The 19232-nt window shown below is 47.3% G+C and overlaps 2 protein-coding genes across 3 annotated transcripts in view; both read left to right on the forward strand.

Annotated features, from left to right (window-relative positions):
- The window catches only part of Otud7a (OTU deubiquitinase 7A), a 168039-nt gene that overhangs the window by 126243 nt on the left and 22564 nt on the right, over nucleotides 1-19232 (forward strand). For both annotated transcript variants that reach the window (XM_051148665.1, XM_051148666.1), the window contains exons 6-10: nucleotides 3699-3800; nucleotides 10005-10132; nucleotides 10749-10864; nucleotides 14911-15038; nucleotides 17035-17184. In XM_051148665.1, the coding sequence (XP_051004622.1) occupies nucleotides 3699-3800; nucleotides 10005-10132; nucleotides 10749-10864; nucleotides 14911-15038; nucleotides 17035-17184 (624 nt within the window). The remainder of the gene's footprint in view (nucleotides 1-3698; nucleotides 3801-10004; nucleotides 10133-10748; nucleotides 10865-14910; nucleotides 15039-17034; nucleotides 17185-19232) is intronic.
- The window catches only part of Apba2 (amyloid beta precursor protein binding family A member 2), an 881206-nt gene continuing 875014 nt past the window's right edge, over nucleotides 13041-19232 (forward strand). Inside the window, exon 1 of the mRNA XM_051148672.1 lies at nucleotides 13041-13051. The gene's annotated coding sequence lies outside the window, so the exon portion shown is untranslated. The remainder of the gene's footprint in view (nucleotides 13052-19232) is intronic.

The following is a 19232-nucleotide window of genomic DNA, read 5'->3' on the forward strand; positions in this document are numbered from 1 at the left end:
ATATACAGGGGGAGGTAATCCCCCCCCAGGAACAGTCATAGGGGAGGGGAATAATGGAAAAATGGGGGGGAAAAAAATGGGGGGGAGGAATGGGAGGATACAAGGGATGGGATAAACATTGAGATGTAACAAGAATAAATTAATAAAAAAAAAAAAAGAAAGAAAGAAAGGGTTTTCCCGGTGAAACACGGGTAAGGGTGAGTACACCACTGCCAGGCCACCTCCCATGAGGGTAATTCCGAAACACAGAGCTATGTATAGTGACTGCAGCTCAAGGTGCCTTTTGAAGAAAAACATGTCTTTAATTGACTCACTACACTAATTTGTGCTTTTTTTATGTTTCACCCTGAACATTTTTTAATGGTATTTTGTTTTAAATAGGTGACCCAAGTTAGCAAGCAATTCTTTAGCCTTTGCATCTCCTGAGGTACCTGGGTAAGGTCCTTTTCAGCCCATCTAAAGGACTGTCTTTGCATATCTTTGGGAACTAGAAGGGAACTGATGGAGTTTTCTGTTGTGATAGTACTAATTATTTTTTGTTAAACTTTCTGGCTGAGTATTTAAGGCATGCAAGTAGTTACTAAGGTCAGAAGAGTCGCTGAGATTCACAAGGTGCCCTTTCACTGGCTGGTCTTCTCTCCCTGTTGTACCATCTGCTGCACTCTGCTGACTCTAGGCTTCCCTTGCAAAGACAGGGGCAATTTTTGCTCTTTGGTGACTCTTTGTAGGAGGGTCACTGTGTAGGTTCTGATCTCTGGGAGAGAGGAGGTGTGCTCACTGTTCACCAAAGGAAAGGGAATCTCTGACCTCTCCTCTCTTCCCTCCCTTCTCTCTGTCTCTCTCTGTCTTTGTATGTGTGCGTGTCTCCCCTGTTTCTTTCTCTCTGTTTCTCAGTGTTGCCTTTGTCTCTCTCTGTCGCTGTCTCTTTCTATCTGTCTGTCTCTCTCTCTCTCTCTCTCTCTCTCTCTCTCTCTCTCTCTCTCTCTCTCTCTCTCCCTCACTCCCCTCCTTTCTCCCCCCTCTCTGTCTCTCTCTGTCTCTCTCCCCCTCACCCTCTCCCCCCCCTCCCTCCCTCTCCCCCCCCCCCCCCCCGCCTCTCTCCCCTTCCATCCTAGCAGAGATTTTTAGCACTTCATTATAAGTACAGAAGCGTGAGGTTTACTAAGCTTCAGGCCTCACAGCTGTGACGAAGACCACTGAGAGAAGCGCCCATCTGTGCCTGCCTTCCCACCACCCCTGCAAAATCTGGGGGACAAGAGGATGCAGCATTGACATAATGCTCCTGCTGTTTGCTGTGCTGTGGATAATACAATCGTTTATCTCTGATCTCGGAGCCTTTATCCAGTGCCCAAGAAATTATGGCAGGCTGCCCATGTAGATTCACAGTTTTCATGGTGATGTTTCATATACATATATATTGTGAAATGGCTACCGTAGTTAAGTCCTTAAACCGTCCATCGCCTCCGATAGTGGCCATTTGTGTGTGAGACTAAGATTATTTAAGATCTCTCATAGCAGATTTTAAGTGTGCAATGTGGTTTCATTAACTATGGGAGCCAGGCTGTGCAGCAGATCTCCAGAACTTACTCATTCTGAGTCGCCATTAGGAAAATGTGCTCAATTCAGTCACATTTAGTCTAAGTGCCAATATATATTTGGTTTAAATATATAACTGTTATCTTGCCTTTTTGTTGTATTAGTGGGTTTCCTGTTCTCTTTGGAGTTACTTAAGGGTATGGAGTATTATTATTATTATTATTATTATTATTATATTATTATTATTATTATATTATTATTATATATCATCATCATCATTGTTATTATCATTATTATTATTATTTCTTCATTTTCACTGTCTTGATAGTTTGAGATGTCACCCTATAGTTTACAAAATGTGCCTTTGAGTTACTGTAATTTGACTATAAGTTGGTACTTTTACCATCTGCTGTCCAATGGAAGGCCTCAGACTTTACATCACATTATATAGACTACTATAATCTATGCTGTTGCTGACATTTGTCTTAACACCACATATAATTTAGTTCCCAAGAAACATTGCTAATTATACGCTAATCAGTATTCACTTACATTAAATTTGTCTTTCAAATTTCTTTATTCCATTCACAAGCGCTGCTTCTGTGCAGGGTCATTTTCCTGCTGTAATGAATACTTGTGCTGCAGGTCTAACGATAATGAGTTGTCTCTTCTAGTTCATCCAGTACAGAATTCCTTAGCATTAGTCGTTTCCTTTCTGTAAGAAGCCATGCTGTGGGAATGCTTTTAGCAAGTCAGTCTGGAGGGAATTCACATCCTCGCCATGTGGAGAGCTTCCTTTTGTCACTGAGGTGCCTCCCTGAGTGTTTAGAACTTCAACCTCTCAAGGGCATTCTGAGCTCTCCATCAAGTACTGCATGGGCATTAGACCCACGCCTCAGTCGTTTCTGAATGGTTATAAATGATGTTACATTTTTATTGTGATTTTTATGTATTGTTACTAGTATGTCCACACAAAATTGATTTGTGAATATTGATCTCATACCCTATGACCTTTACCAAAAAACTGTAGTCTTTTGTCATTCCCTTCTGATTCTCTACATAAGCTATCATGTCATCTGAAAATCAGGCTGTTACCCCCTCCTTTCTAATTTGTAACTACAAACGCTGTTCTTAGCTCCTCCCACTGAGGATGTGTGATACAGAGCCCCACACAGTGGTAAGAGTGGGCATCCTGGGCTTCCCCTGATTTGGAAGAAAAGCACCGGTGCTCTCACCATTCAGAGTGCTGCAAGGGCTTTGCACGTGTTCCTTCACCTGTGCAGAGAGCCCCTCCCTATTACTTAGTAGTCTTAATGATTTTTGTTAAATGGTTTTTCTCCACTCGTGTTATGATTATTTGAACTGTTTCTTCCGGAGTTTATTTTGATGGATTCTATTAATTAACTGAGTTTTAAATACTGAGCCAACTCTTCATCCTTTGAAGCAACCTCACATGGTTGTGCTATGTAATTCTTGGTGTCTAGTTCTGAGGACTGCTTACATGTTGACATTTTTGCAGCATATTCGTGAGAGATTTCTTCCTATACTTCTTGGCATGTTCTCCATCTGAGAAGGTGCCAAGGAATATACTGTGTAAGTATTGGTTGGTTAGCACCTGGTTGGTTGGTTGGTTGGTTGGTCAGTCTTTGAAATGAGATCTCACTGGGCAACTAAGACTAGGCCCCAAATATGCAATCCTCCTATCTCAGCCTCAGCACTGATGACAAGCATGTGGCAACCGTACCCAACTAGGATTGGTCTGAATGGGACTCAGGTCATTCTCCTTGATGCTTGTTCTGGTTTTCACTGTGTGTGCACTCACTACCGTAGCAAAGCTCACTGGAATGGAGATTCGACAACCTTTAAGGAGGCATGCACATCTTACCCTCTCCACCATTCGTATAGTTGTCTTAAACACTCTACAAAACTGAGACAAACTATGTGACTTTTGGTCTCGGGAGAAGAAAAGCTTATCTTACCTCCCCCCGCCACCTGTTTTTCTCTTTATAGTTTGAGAAAAGGAAATCTTTCGTTGATACTTGGGACTGTGTAGCACACAAGCACATGTGCACACGCACACACCGCACACACACACACACACGCTCACACCTGTTCTCTGCCTTTCTGAGCAACCGTTCTAAAGTGAGCTGCTTCCTTTCCAGGTCGCCTGAACTGGTGGTCTACTGTGTGCACGAGCTGTAAAAGGCTTCTTCCTTTGGCCACGACAGGGGATGGGAACTGCCTCTTACACGCCGCCTCCCTGGGTAAGCACCCCAGCACCAACAGAGGCCAGCAGGGCTCTGGATCTGTTTGATGCATGGTTAGCAAATAGAGCCACCCATGCTGCTGTCGTATGAAAGAACGCCTGTGACATCCTGGCCCTCCGGGTCTATCTGGGTTGGTGACGAGACAGGACACTGGCAAGCAGTAGCTGGCTTGCTGGGAGGAGGCCTTGAGTAGGCGCTTCAAGGACAGCTGGTAGAGAGGGTAGCCTAAAGCAACCTAGGAGGACTTCCTGGAGGTTGCCGCATCTTTCCTGAGACTTGAAAGAGTAAAAGACATCGTAGGCAGGAGACAACACAGACAAAAACACGAAGGCGGAAACCACAGGGTGTTCAGAGGCAGAGCTGTGCTGGGCGAGGCTCCAGCAGGAAGACCTGGGAGGAATGTATACGACTGAATAGTTCGGGGCTGCCTGTGGTCAGCACTCTATGGTGATAAAGAAGACAGCTGTGGGAATCGTCGGGTAATCACACAGCATATGATCCACTGCCTTCCCCAGGGAAGCTGGATATAGCAGATACACAGGCGTACATGGATATTAGATAACTCAGGGTCATGCCGACTTTCTAGAATCTCTATCCTCCCCTCTGAGACCAGACTTCCGTGCACAGGATTGACTCCATGTGACAGGCAAGTCTAGGTTCGTTCCAGGGCCCTGGACGTCAGGTCCGTGGCTCTTCATCGATCCTAGAGGACAGTCTCTGTCAAGGGAACGGGACCCCTGGCTGAGAACATGGCCCTTATTGCGCAAGGTATCTTCTCAGTTAATATGACCTGAGCAAGAGCCCGGACCACACCTTATTTAGACCACAGCGAGGCCTGCTAGTACAAAACAGACAGAGAAGACACTGGAAAGAGCTCCGAGCACCCCAGAGTGCTCAGAATGTGGCCCCAGAGAGGCCCAGAGGCTCCGAGAGTGTGATGACAGCCCTGGGAAAGACAGAGGCATTCAGTTCCTGCTTCCTCCCCAACAGGGCCAACACACTCATCCACTGCCATTAGGCCAAGTGTGGTAGTCCACACCTTTAATCCCAGAATTAGGGAGCAGAAATCTGTGAGTTCAAGCCAGCTAGAGAGATCCAGAATACTCAGACACAGAGAGACCTGTCTCCAAAAACAGCAATGACAAAAAACACCTTTAATCCCAGAACCAGGGAGCAGAAAACTAAAGTTCAAGCCTAGCCTGTTCTACATAGTGAGGTGCAGGACACCAGGACACAGAGAGAGACCTGTCTCCAAAACAACAATGACAAAATAATGGCTGCCAAGAAACGGAGACTCGGTCTTCTTCAGGGATGTGCTCCCTAATAGATTATCCGATCCCAAATTGTTATCCCTAAACATATGTACAAACAAGCAACACTGAGGGAACTCAGCAGGTGTGATCTCTACATATCTATGTGTATATGTAACAAAAAGATTAGAGGCCATGATTTGAGGAGTGGGGGAAGGGACATGGAGGAGAGCAAGGGGGAAATTATGTGAATACAGTAGTCATATGAAATTCGCAAAAAACTCAAAATAAAAATTATTTCATTTTTAATTATAAATAGATGAGTAATAATAGATAACAACAACAACAAAGACTCACTTTTCCCAGGTTAGGCCTGCACTTCTCAAAAGTTCCACAGCTTCTCAAAACTGCCATCTGGGGACAGAGCATTCAATCACCCGAACTTGTGGGGAATTTTCACATACAGACCCTGACAGGAATCTTCATTTGGCCTGGTTCAATCACTTGTAAGTTTCTACTGGTAGTTTAAATATACCAAGACTTACATGTTTCAATATGGCAACTGATAGGGTCATGAATTATGGAATACTTGAAATGTAGCTGCTACCGATGGAAGTGCTGTGCCATTCTAAATGCACCTAGAAAACATTGTGTAGAAAACAAAACATAAAATATCTTATTATTTATTCTTTTCTAATGTATTTTTATATTTTTTAATGTAAGAAAATGCTTTGTCTGCATGTACATCTGCACGCCAGAAGAGGGCATCAGGATCCCTTTATAGATGTCATGAGCCACCATGTGGGTGCTAAGAATTGAGCTCAAGACCTCTGGAAGAGCCAACTGTTCTTTTCCACTGAGCCATCTCACCAGCCCATATTCTTAATGATTAATACTTAATCGTTGTTCTGATATGTTTAAATAAATAAACTTTATTATTAAAACTCAAAACAAAAACCATGCGCTTTTTTAAAAAAAACATATTTAGTCACTATCTTGTACATGAGCTCACAAATGAAAACCATTTTTTTTAAACAAATCACACAACAGCCAGATGGTTTAGCATACTCCTTTAATCTCACACTCAGGAGGTGGACAGCGGCTGGATCTTTGTGAGTTTCAAGGCCATCCTAGTCTACAAAGTGAGTCCCTGTCTTAAGAATATCATTTGGCTAGTTTAAGGTAGCTACTCAAATATTATGCATCTCAAATTCTTTGTATCTCCGTAGACTTCTATATAGAGTTTATTCTTCACTGTCAGCTGAATATTATGGGGGTTACCTACACAAAAAAAGAAAAACCGACAAAGTTGAAAACAGAAAGAAAGGAAAGAAGGAAAGGAAAAAGAAGGAATGTATCCTGCGGCTGGCATATTCTTCTTGTGAGAAAACTAACATCACTCTCACCACCTCACCACCCACCCCCCACCACCTCCACCTCACCCCACCCCCACCCGAGCCCCACCCCACTCACACCCACCCCACACCCACCTCACCCTCACCCCCAACCCCCTCCCCACCCCCAGCCCCACCTCCACTCCCAGCCCCAGTGCTATCAGTACTGTCTCACATTATTCTCCCAGTCTTTTGTCTGTTCTTCAGATGAATGAAATTACAGTCCTACCATCCCATAATTCACTCCAAATCCAAACAATTTCTGCTTAATTTTTTTAATATGTCCCTTTTTTTAATTGACAGACAATAATTGTACTATTTATGGAGGGTGGCAATCTGTAAATTCCATTAAGAATTTCCTGTTTTCTTCTCCAAGAATTGTGATTTGGCCATGGGGTCTTATTTATTAGAATACGCAGTACTAACTGTTTCCCTAGTGCTTTTTGCTCTATTCATTTAAAGCCTGAAGAACAGATGGTAAAAGAGCCACTTTCTTTCAAAGGCTCTGGAATGGAGATATCTTATCCCTCAGACATCCTTCCTCCCCGGACCTTAGATGATGGTATTGTCTCTGTGAGCATCATGGACCTCTGAGGCCCTTGTCCAGTCTTTCTCTACATGCAGGAGAACCCAGGCCATAGCTGGCCAGGGCGACAGGCTTGCTAAGAATCCCCAGCAAAACAGGGTGCTTGGAGCCCACAGGTCCTGTATTTCAGTACGGGTTGTGTACCCCTAATCTGAAAATCCAAAATCTGAAAATTTTTGGAGCATCAACATGACACCATAAGTAGAAAATTCTACAACATAAACCTTTGCTTCATGCACAGTCACTTTCAAATGCAAAGTTACCTTTAGGTCTGTGCACAAAGTACATAGGCAACACTAACAAACTTTCTATTTAAGCTTGCATTCTATCCCTCAGGGTTTCTGTGTATGTCAATACCCCAAAGTCAGAAGCCCTCCTGACCCCAGGCTTAGAAAAGTGGTACTTAGCCTATACTGGCACAGCCAAATTCCATGCATCCTGGACTACCTAAAGCATCCACATAGCAGGACCACTGCTGTGGGGAACACATGCTGCCCAGGCCTGACATTGAAAGGATTACTGGCCACACATAGAGCAATAGTCACTGGGGCTATAGAGATAGCTTAGTCAACGGCCAGGACTAGAGCTTGGTTTCTAGAACCTACATTGATTGGGAGGCTCACAGCCAGCTATAATTCCAGCTCCAGGGGATCTGGCACCCTCTTCTGGCCTCTGAGACAGCTGCACATAACTGTGTGTGTGTGCGCGCGTGCATGCATGCATGTACACAAATAAAAGTAAATTATTTTAAAAAAAAATAATAAATGACAAAGCAGAGTGTGGTGGCTCATGCCTTTAATCCCAGCACTCGGGAGGCAGAGGCAGGCAGATCACTGTGAGTTCGAGGCCAGCCTGCTCTACAAAGCAAGTCAAGGATAGCCAAGGCTACACAGAGAAACCCTGTCTCGAAAAACCAAAAAATAAAAGAGTAAATGACAGTTGCTATGAAACCAGATAGACAAATATGTTTGAGACAGAGAACCCCTGTGTGAGAAAGACCTTGGAAGAGCTGTGGAAGCAGAGCCTGTTCAGGAATACCGGAAGGTGGGGAAACGTGTCTGAAGATGAGAAAAGAACAACGGTGGTCATTGCTCTCTATCTGTGCTGCAGGGAAAGACAAAAGCCTGAGATGCCACCATGCCCACAGCAGTCTTTGGTTATTGCCTATCAAGGGATCACAACCCGCAGTCAATCCCAGTCACACTCTAGAGCAGTGGCTCTCACCTTCCTAGTCCTGCAACCCTGTAATACAGTTCCTCATGTTGTGGTGACCCCAGCCACAAAACTATTTTTGTTGACACTTCCTAGCAGTAATTTCGCTACTGTTGTGAATCGACAGGTAAATATCTGTGCTTTCTGATGGTTAAGTGACCCCTGTGAAAAGGTCGCTTGACACCCCCACCCCCATGGTGTATACAACCCACAGGTTTGAGAACCACAGCTCTAGACGCTTCCGGCTCATTTGCAAGCCAGCCTGTTTATTCTCTGCCTCCTCCCCTCCATCCAGGCCCTAGCAACCTTTACTTCCTGCCTTTTTCCCAGTGTACCAATGCCTGGGAAGAACCTTCTGCCTTGCATGACAACTCAGCTGCCCCCTTCACCCATCTGGACCTCTTGTTTGTGTCTCTGCCCATTCACAGCATAGTGAATGCACCTGTCGCGCTGCCTTCTTCACATGCTTTGTCTCTCCTTATGTTGTGAACATTGTACATCACGTGCTCATTTAACAAATGCTTCGAGTTTTTGTTTGTTTGGTGGGTTTTTTTTTTCTTTCTTTCTTTTTTTTTTTTTTTTTTTTTTTTTTTTTTTTTTTTGTTTGGTTAGTTGGTTTGTTTTGTTTTGTTTTTCGAGACAGGGTTTCTCTGTGTAGCCTTGACTGTCCTGGACTTGCTTTTGTAGACCAGGCTGGCCTCAAACTCACAGCAATCCACCTGCCTCTGCCTCCTGAGTGCTGGGATTAAAGGCGTGTGCCACCACGCCCACTAGATGCTTCATTTCTAGGCTGCCTACAATATGTCCTCTCAGACTGTAGGAGTATTCCCAGCACCTATAATGCATGCATGCATGCATGGATGGATGGATAGATAGATGAAGAGATGGATAGATAAATAGGTTAATGGGTGGGTGAATAGGTGGGTGAATGGATGGATGAAGAGAGGTAGGTGGGTGGGAGGATAGCATAAGGGTGGTTATGCATAGATGGAAGGTTAAGTGGGCGGGTGGGTAGGTGGATGATAGAAACATGAGAGTGAGTTGATAGGTGGATAATTGTGCTTTCTGTCCTGGAGCTTTACGGCTGTAGCTCTTTTCAATGCTCTTTTTAATGGCTGAGTTCCTTGACCATGTCTCAGCCACCCACAGTGTGTACTCAGAGATCGATGGTTCATCTTTCTAGTCCCTCAGCACCTAGCTCAATATAGCCCTTCTCCCTGGGAAGCAAGGTCCCTGTAATGTCCCAAACATGTGTAGTGGAACCAACTGACGCTGCTTCTCAGAGAGCTGAGATGCCCTATGCTAGGACTTCAGACATCATCTCTAGTAGGCCTTAGGGAAGCCAGGATACTACTATTGGACATCCAGATGTGGGGTCCCCCATGAGAACATGTCACCAACTTGTCCCCAGAGGTGCTCTTTTACCCAAACATAAGACTTATGGTGAACATTTGGCCTCTCCAGAAGAACCTGCAAGGGAGGGTGGGTAGCCTGAGGTCTCAGAGAACAGCAGCACTCACCCTTTACCTGCTGTTGTTAGGACAGGAGGTGCCACTTTATTCGTATATCTGAGCTGATGGGCAGCACACATAACAGCACAGGGTGCGGGGAGGGTTACAAGCCCGTGATGAGACTAAACAGTGTCCTGATATGTTAGTCTCTTACACCCATATGGGAGGTCATCCCCTTTGAGTGTCCTCCGACTCTTCTCTTCCTCACACCCCTTCCTCCTCTATCCCTCATGGCCTCCTGGCTACAGGAATGTGGGGCTTTCATGACCGGGACCTGGTTCTGCGCAAAGCTCTCTACACCATGATGAGGACAGGTGCTGAGCGGGAAGCCCTGAAGCGGAGGTGGAGGTGGCAGCAGACACAACAGAACAAGGAGGTTGGTATTCGCCTCTGCTGGAGACAGGATCCACATCAAGCGCAGTCTCAAGCTGTGCCACGGGCTACAGGGCCCCTTACAACAGCACAGCCCAGGTGGACAGCAGCACATTCCTACCTCCCACGCTGGTGTGGTTAGGAACACTACCTTCCTTCACTTTATAGGGCCCCAGCATGCAGAACAAATTATACAGCCGTCCGTTGTCCTGTGATACTCCTGGTACCCTCCATCCAGAGGGAATCTCAGCAGTCCTTAGCCATGGTGACATTAGCACTTTGCTCCACTAGGAGAAGAATCTGCCTATATTTGGGGTAAAATGGTGCTGTGGCCCTTTAAATTATTCATTGGCCAGCCATAGCCAGGCTCATTCATTCTCATATACAGCAGGGAATAACCTTGATGATTGGAGGACTCCGGACAGCTCCGAAATCAGGGGCTAGAATTTCTGGAAATACATAGGGTGAACATCAGGGGGCACTACTAGCATATGGGTCCTGTTTGGGTCCTAGCGGGGCTTAGGCCAACCTGGACGGCTTGGCATGGCTGCCTCCGTGGGAGGAGGAGGTGCGGGCAGGTGACAGAGGCTGCTCCCTGAACCAGCTTCCCTTTGCGCCAGTCAGGGCTGGTGTACACTGAGGAGGAATGGGAGCGTGAGTGGACGGAGCTGCTAAAACTGGCCTCCAGCGAGCCTCGCACACACTTCAGCAAGAATGGCAGCGGCACAGGTGGCGGGTGAGTACTTCCTGCTCTCCGTGGGTCATCCAGAGCCCCTGGCCACCTAGGGCCTCAAAGAGCTTGGAGAGGAGGGGAAATGACCCTGCATGCTAGCCAGGTAGCAGAAGAAAGGAGGTGTTCATTGTAAATGAGGCTACATGGACGGGGAGGGGAGGCTGGACACATGTACCCAGGCTCGCTACACATGATCTCATGAGAGCCGCCCAGGCCTATCTCCCTCAGTCTCATCATAGAAAGCAAACAGTAAGCCAGGCAGTGGTGGCCCGCGCCTTTAATCCCAGCACTAGGGAGGCAGAGGCAGGTGGATCTCTGTAAGTTCGAGGCCAGCCTGGTCTACAAAGTGAGTCCAGGACAGCCAAGGCTACACAGAGAAACCCTGTCTCGGAAAAAGAAAGAAAGAAAGAAAGAACGAAAGAAAGAAAACAGTAATAGGTAGAGGACTCAGGGCATTAGCCAAGCCTGGAAGCGGCCTGTGACAATGCTCGTTGCCACAGCTGTCATTGTATACACAGGCTATGAAGACACTAGCTGCTGGTTTGTTTTGTTTTTTTTTTTTTTTTCAATCTGTTTCGTTTATGGTTTCAAATCACACTGGAAGCAAGAGACCATCCGACCACCCCAGTGCCTCCCAAATGGATATCATAGATACTGTGTGTGTTCCTCGCACAAAGGCCTTGCGCACTGTGTGCACTCAGGAACAGCTTGATCCGGTCAGCTCCGATGTTCCAGTGTGGGAAGGAAGCACAGCCAGACCAACAGTCACTGTGGAACATTTGGCCATGGAATTTCAGAAGGCGCATGCTTTGATGTTTGCTCTTCTGTCCTGAAGGAAAGGTATCACCCACCCACCCACCCACTCTGAAAAGGTCACTGTCACAGCAAGAAAGACAAATACTGACACCAGAAACAAAGACACGCATGTCACCTGGGCTGCCTCGGGTTCACAGGCAGAGGCAGCCTCTGGGCTCTCAACACCCCACAACAGTGGGCCCAGTGCCCACAGAGTGACACCATCTGGAACTGTGTTTCTACATGAGACTCTTCAGAGTAGGTGCCCACAATTCCATAGGTGGCTTGTTGCTTTGTTTTAGTGAGATGACATGTCAGCACCAACAGCGCAGGTAGGTGTGTTTGAACATTTGAAGACTCCGTTCCTGAAAACTTAGCTCCTGTCTGTTCCATGCCCTCCAAGTCCTGGAGTTCCTTCCAGGCCAGTGTCGTCTTCACTGTTGGATTTCCAACACCTGCCAAGGAGAAGACAAATGTCTGACAGCTGCTGGAGGACCAGATCTCTTCTGGGAAAGCATGGGGGTGGGGGAGAGTAATAACAATAAGTAGAATAGTCTGTTTTCCATTGCTATAACAAATTACCTGAAGCTAGGCACTTCTAAAGGAAAAAAAAAACATCATGTTGCTTAGAGAATAAGAAAAAAGCGCATAAATTCTTTCCCTGATTTTCATCTCGGTTGAAACTTCGGGTGTGGAACCTACAGATCCAGAGACCTATATCATTTGTTTGGGGGGAGGTGTGGATACATGTGCATTCTCATGTGTACAGCCACATGGGTGCATTCAGAAGCCCAAAGTAAATGCACAGTGTCTTCCTCGGCTGCCCTCTTCTCCTTCTTCTTCTTCTTCTTCTTCTTCTTCTTATTATTATTATTATTATTATTATTATTATTATTATTATTATTATTATTATTATTCTTTAATTGGGGTAAGTTCTCTCGCTGCACCTGGAACTTACCAATTTGGCCAGCTGGCCCTGGGAAGCCCACCTGTGTATCACAAGTGCTAGGACTGCAGGCAGCCACCAGACCTGTGTATCACAAGTGCTAGGACTGCAGGCAGCCACCACACCTGCCCTTTTTTTTTTTTTTTTCCTGAGTTCCAAGGACCCCGACTCGGATGCTCATGTTTGCACAGCAGCATATCCACAGAGCCACATCTCCAGCCAGAGCTATTTCCTTAAAACAATACGTGTTTTAAGCATTCTTCCACTCTCTTTCCTTAAAACAAAACAAAACACTCTGTCTTCAAGCCATTAGGTGGACAAAACAAGGCAGAGTGGGCAGGGAATGGGAAAACACAAAAGGCCTGCAGCAAGTGCCAGGGCCACACAGGGTGGAGAGGGAAGCCTGAGGCTTGGCAGTGTTGGGGATGGAAGCAGAGATGGAGACTGCTACAGATGGGAGATGGATCAGATGAGGAAGAATGATGAGGTTGTTCCAGGCAGGTTCCCACTGTACAGGAGCAAGGTATGAGTGAGGGGAACGCCGTCCGAACTAGACAGGAGTTGAAAGTACTAGTGAACTTGGCATGTCCCATGGCAGCTGTGGTAGATGATCCACAGGCACACAGAGAAGGCGGTAACGTGTATACGTGAATTTGCTCCATCTTCTTGTGCCAAAGAATAAAGAAGTGATTTGAGTGACAATGAGATGTCATAAGGACACAGACCAAGCTGAAATATGTGACAATGACCAAACCAAAGCATATTTGAGCATCACAACATCACAAATGGATTATAAATCATTTTATAAAAGTATAAAACCAAAAATGCACAGTGCTACCAACAGTCTTCAGAAGGAATGGAGATGTGCAAAGGTTCCAGGTTCCCCTGTGGAGCAGCACTGAGAGCATCAGTGACCTGAGCAGCTTTGACAGGGTGTGGCCAGAAGAAGGGACAAACAATGACCAAGGCCCCACCCCTGTGGTGGGACAAAGTGCACAGTCCAGACCCTACTCTAACATCATGGTGAGGCAATGTAGAGACCCAGACTGAGAAGGTTCCACAAGGCACCTGCCCTGTGCTTGTGTCTCAGAAGTGCAGTGGTTGTAGACATACTGAGCAGCATTGCAGGCTGGAGGAGACTGAACAGATCTCGGCAGAAAGCGGCTCATGACCCTCAGCTGGATCGCGCATCCTGAAGGTGTTGCTGGGACCACTGTGAGCAGGCCTGGTGGCTACATGCTAGCTCCTCCTTTCGATGGCCATGTCCTGGTGTGTCACATGTGGCCCTGTGGACCAGAAGCACTCTGCCTTCTCTCAAAGTAGAGGTAGCAGGCTGGAGAGTAGCTTTCAGGTGGCTCTGTGACTTTTTGTGACCTCTGACTGCTGCCACAATTTTGACTATTTAATAAAGTTTGTTGGCCATCAAAGAAAAGGACAAAATATGAAGAAAGAAAAGAAAGGAAGGGAGAAAGAAAGAAAGCAAACAGCCAGGCGTGGTGGTGCATGCCTTTAATCCCAGCACTGGGGAGGCAGAGGCATGTGGATCACTGGGAGTCCAAAGCCAGGCTGATATACAAAGCTAGTTCAGGACAGCCAGGGCTACACAGAGAAACTCTGTATCAAAAAAATAAAAGAAAAGAAAAAAGGAAGGAAGGAAGATAGATAATGTAACATCAGATCTCCCCCAAAGGTGCATTTCTTAGGATTTACAGCCTTGGCTCTAGGAGGGATCAAGGCTTTCGATCTAGCACTTTGCATATGGAGCTTTCTCAGCCATCCCAGCCCCCACAGCCATCCCCGCTCCTTTGATGTCTGCAAGGAACTGATTCCTGGAGCACCAGGATACTGGAAGCCATAGACTTTATCATGTCCTGCTAGACAGTGTCATCACATGTGAGAGACTTACACAAGGTCCCATCATCTAAGAGATCCAGCTCTCTTTCCTTGGAAGATGGCCTTGTGGTTGAGGGACATCTAGGTCACAGTCTTCTGCCCTGCTGTCTCATAGCCTGGATGACAGTAATTCTTGGAGCCTACTCTACCCTGAGGCTAGGCAGGAGCTTGGACCCAGGCAGGGGATGGTGTGAGTGTGAGGTGGTACATTCAACCTTCTCCCACCCTCAGGGTATAATTCAGGCGGTCTTCTCATGACCTCTCCCCAAGAACAGTTCCTAGAAGGTTCCTCAGATCCTAGTAGGTAGGGTCCAGTGTTTAGGGGTGCTCAGTCCCTACTCAGAGCCTTCCCTGCCTTATCTGTTCCCCACCCTAGTCTAGCCCCATGACAAGACTGCTCTGTTTTCTCCCCTAGTGTGGACAACGCTGAGGACCCTGTGTATGAAAGCCTGGAAGAGTTCCATGTCTTTGTCCTAGCCCACATACTACGGAGACCCATCGTGGTGGTGGCAGACACCATGCTAAGAGACTCTGGTGGAGAAGGTAGGATCCTCAAGGAGCCCTATTCAGTGGTGGCCCCAAAAGGGTGACATCTACCTGCGCGTAGGCAGAGTCGAGAGACACACAAAGATAGCATTATTTCATGTGTTTCTTTTTCCTCCAGGGAAATGGTGATTGCTCTTAGCCACCTGCCCAACATGACACTTACAGGTGACCATGAGAAATCTGGCCAAGTACCACAGACAGCATAGATCCCTCCAAAAGCCCTGGGTTCCAGAGGTTCTCCAGAGTAGAGTGTTAGAGAGGAAAGGAAGGCAGGCAGGATGCCGAGGCTCTGGAGGGTCACGACGAAGAATCTGCAGGGTTAGCCAAGCTGCTGTCATCTGTCCCCTGAGACCCTGACCCATGCATGACTTCTCCTTGAGTGTCCCCTCCCTCAGCCCTTCACACAACCTTCCCCAGAGAGATATGTACTCTGATGCCCAGTATATAGCTAGATGCTATCCCCATCCAAGTTCAGCCCGCGACAGGCAGACACACTCACATGTCATCCCTGAGCCTGGAGCCTCAGGGAGTCAAAAGGGCTGTGGTAAGAATGCCTGAGACTCCACAGGGCCGGCCATACTCAGAAAAGAGGGTAGAGTCAGGAAAGCTGTCCCCAGACCCCTGTCCCACTCAACAGGCCCCAGTCTCAACACTTTACCTGATGTGGTTCATTTTCCAATCTCCTTGGCAGTGCTGGCAGTGCCAGTGCAATCCAGTTTCCTCTTGCTGCCATTTTTCCTTGTTCGTCCCTTCTAAAGATGACACTGTCCACAGCATCTCTTTACTACGGCATGCCAGTGAACAAGCGACTCGTGACATTTCACTCAGCTCCGCTTAAATTTAAATCTACCCCACAGCAGAAGTCATGGTTCTCCCAGAGCACTGCCAATCAAGCATCAGTGTTTATGCCATTGAAAGGCCAGCGTGGCCATGGCTGCTATGAGGGCAGAGCTAGCAGAACACGTGTCCTGTCTAGCCTTAATCTCTTCCCTGCTGCCCAGCACCGGAGCCAGCAGCCCTCTGCAGCCTGTCCTTGCTTCCTTTTCCTTATTACTCCCTCAAAGCAGGATTCTTGAGGGGGGTGGGGGGTGAGGCAGAATCATCCTGCCCAGTACAGAGTGAAGAAGGAGGATAAACTAAGAGATTCTCAGAGACCATTCTTTAAAAGTCCCTGTGCTCTACGACAAGGAGAGTTTAATTCCCACTCTGTGCCAAAGGCATATTCTTCATGTCAGAACAGAGCTGCTAGGCTGGGGGTGTGGCTCCTCGGGTAGACTGCTTGCCTGGCATGCGTGAAGCCCTCCCTGGGTTCCACTCCAGCACTACATATACTGGGCACGGTGGCACATGCCTGTAATTCCAGAACTCAGGGAGGCCAAGGCAAGAGAAGTTCAAGGTCGCCCTCAGCTACATAGTGAGCTGGAGCTACATGAGCTACTGTCTGAGTGAAAGAAAGGAAACGGCTCCTGCTTCGGAAGGGTTTCCCGGAAGTGGTTCTTGGGCTTCTCTCCCCTTGTTCCTCATAAGAAAACGAACAAGATGCCATCTAGTCACACAAAGATAGAGGCTTCACTTCCTGTGTTCCACCTGATCCACGGCTCAGTACCACCGTTCTCTGGCTTGTCCCTTCCTGTCCCATAGAAGTTGTTTTCCAAATATACACAGGGCACGCTCAGAAGTGTAGGTCCTGCCTGGTATGTGGACATTTCAGTGACATCAGAAGAGAAAGGACAACAGGGACTTTTAGACAAGCTTGTGGATGACATCACTAACCATCTTGGTCAATGGCCTTAGCCCTGATCCTGCCACTCTTTTGACTGTGGTGTAGCTCTCAGAAGCAGGCTACCCAAACAGATCACCATGGAAACCTGTCCTGGCCCCAAGCACTAATTCTGCTCCCCCAACCCTTCCCTTCCACCCCATCACCCCTCCCCTCCCTTCTGTACTCCCTACAACTCTTGCCCTCCACCTCTACCTATGTCTGTGCCCATAGCATTTGCACCCATCCCATTTGGAGGGATCTACCTGCCCTTGGAGGTGCCTCCCAACAGGTGCCACTGCTCACCCCTGGTTCTGGCCTACGACCAAGCGCACTTCTCAGCCCTTGTGTCCATGGAACAGAGAGACCAACAGAGAGAACAAGGTTTGTCTGGCTCCTGAGACAGAGTGGGGTAAGGTGGTGTGGAGGGGTGAGGGAGGCGGGCACCGGAGAGGCGGTGTATGTGGACAACTGCCAAGAGCACATGCATGCACAGGGAGCTGCCATGGTTTCTGCATAAGCATGTTCAGTCAGTATGCACATGTGTTCGAGGTAACGGTCCACCTAGACCACCTTGGAAATTAATGACGCCACTGCCTGTTGGCTATTGGTGTCTGTCACCAGCATATGTAAGTGTTCTACATTTTAATTAATTTTAGCTGACACATAAAATCATGTGTACTCACGTGGTATTTCAGCGTACAAGTTCTGTAGTAGTCTAATCAGGGAAAACATACCTATCTCCTCCAACATGCATCACTTCTTTTTGCTGAAAATGTTCAAAATCCTGATTCTAGTCTTTTAAAATATATATTGTCTGTGTCCTTAGAGGGATTTTTAAACTCTAAAATTAATTATTGCTAATTTTCTGTATGAGTTTTTATGTAGATGGAAACCACCTTAGATGGAATTGGAAAAACAAGCTGTGGCCTACCACTTAGTTTACAAATAGTTTTATCATTGGAACACAGCGAAACTCATTCCCCGACACTTTCCTGGGGCTGTTCTGCGATGGGGCAGCAGCTGGCCTCTGACGTTAATTTACTAGCACTGTTCATGAAAGGCTTGCCCGCTCCTGTTGTAGAGAAGTCAGCTTTCGAACTAGAGAGTCAACCCTGCCTCTTAGGTCATTACAGACAAGTTTCCTGCAAATAGTTATTGCAGCGCTGATGAGCTGACTGGACCAGCACCACCTGCCACACAGTGCACACTTGCTGCTATCAGTAAGACAAAAGTGGGGTGTGTTTAGAGTCAGTGTGCTGTCGCTCTCATGTTAGCTATGATGGCTGTGTCTGAGTGGAAAGGACAAATCATTTTTATTGCCACTCTTATTTTCAACACAGACTGAGATTCCCCACCCCACCCCCTGACAGGAGATTGAAGGTCAAGGAGGTGGCATGTGTTTTAGGGTTCCTGCCCTTGGATGTGGTTCTAGGAAACCCCAAGGGTTAGTCTAGGGCTTCCACAAGCAGAAAGCTCAGGATGTAAATGTTCTACATTTTAATTAATTAATTAGCCTTCACACTGAGTACATGAGAGCTTCCACGTCCTGCCCCTTCCTGTGATGGCTGGCCAGGTGGGACACAGACCCAAGGCACTTACACCACACCCTTCCACATCTCTTCCTGCCTGATGGTCAGTCAGAGAGTCAGCAAGAGAGTGGAAATATCCCTGGCCCCCTCCCCAGAAGCCAATTCAAACCCCAGCTCACATGCCAGTGTAACCAGAAGTAGGTCCAGGCAGCCAGGGCAACCGACTGTTCATCACTCTTCCTGGCCACTCACTCATTACCGCTGGCCACCAAGAGATCCTTTCCATCATCAGAGCCTGGGAACACACTGCTTTCCCCCTGTCTCTCTGCTTCCCTGGCACCTGCCTCCTTTCCTGGGCTTTTGCTTTACTTCTGTTTTGGCTTGGTCTAAGGTGAGGTCTTCCTCTGTTGTCCAGCATGGCCTCCAAACCCCTGAACTCAAGTGCTCCCCTGCTCCAGCTTTCCAAGTGGTTGAAACCACATGCACGTGAAGGCCACCGCCCTCCACACTGTAGCCCTTGCAGGGCAAAAGAAGCCTCAGGGTGTGGCTTGGACCAGGTCTGGCCTCCCTGTCAGCAGGAGCCCCTGAGGTCAGCATCCATCAAGTTCATCATCTCAGGTCCCTCCAGATGCCTTTGTGGTGTCTGTAAGGCTCTCTCCAGTGAAATGGCAGCTGTGGAAGGCACGGTTATTGTGTCCTTCTAGGGAATGTGGCAAAGTTAGGGTGTTTCACTTTGGGGGACAACATTTTTTTCCAAAGTCTAGGTTCTGGCCCCCGATAACTCTTGTCTTTTGTGGGTCTCTGGGGGCCCTGCTTCCAAGGCCACTATGTCCCAGAACAGCACATTTCCCCACCAGTCCTCACAGCCCAGGCTAAATAGAGCCCTAAAGCAGGTGCAGG

Source organism: Acomys russatus, chromosome 7, assembly GCF_903995435.1.
Source record: "Acomys russatus chromosome 7, mAcoRus1.1, whole genome shotgun sequence".
Classification (NCBI taxonomy): domain Eukaryota; kingdom Metazoa; phylum Chordata; class Mammalia; order Rodentia; family Muridae; genus Acomys; species Acomys russatus.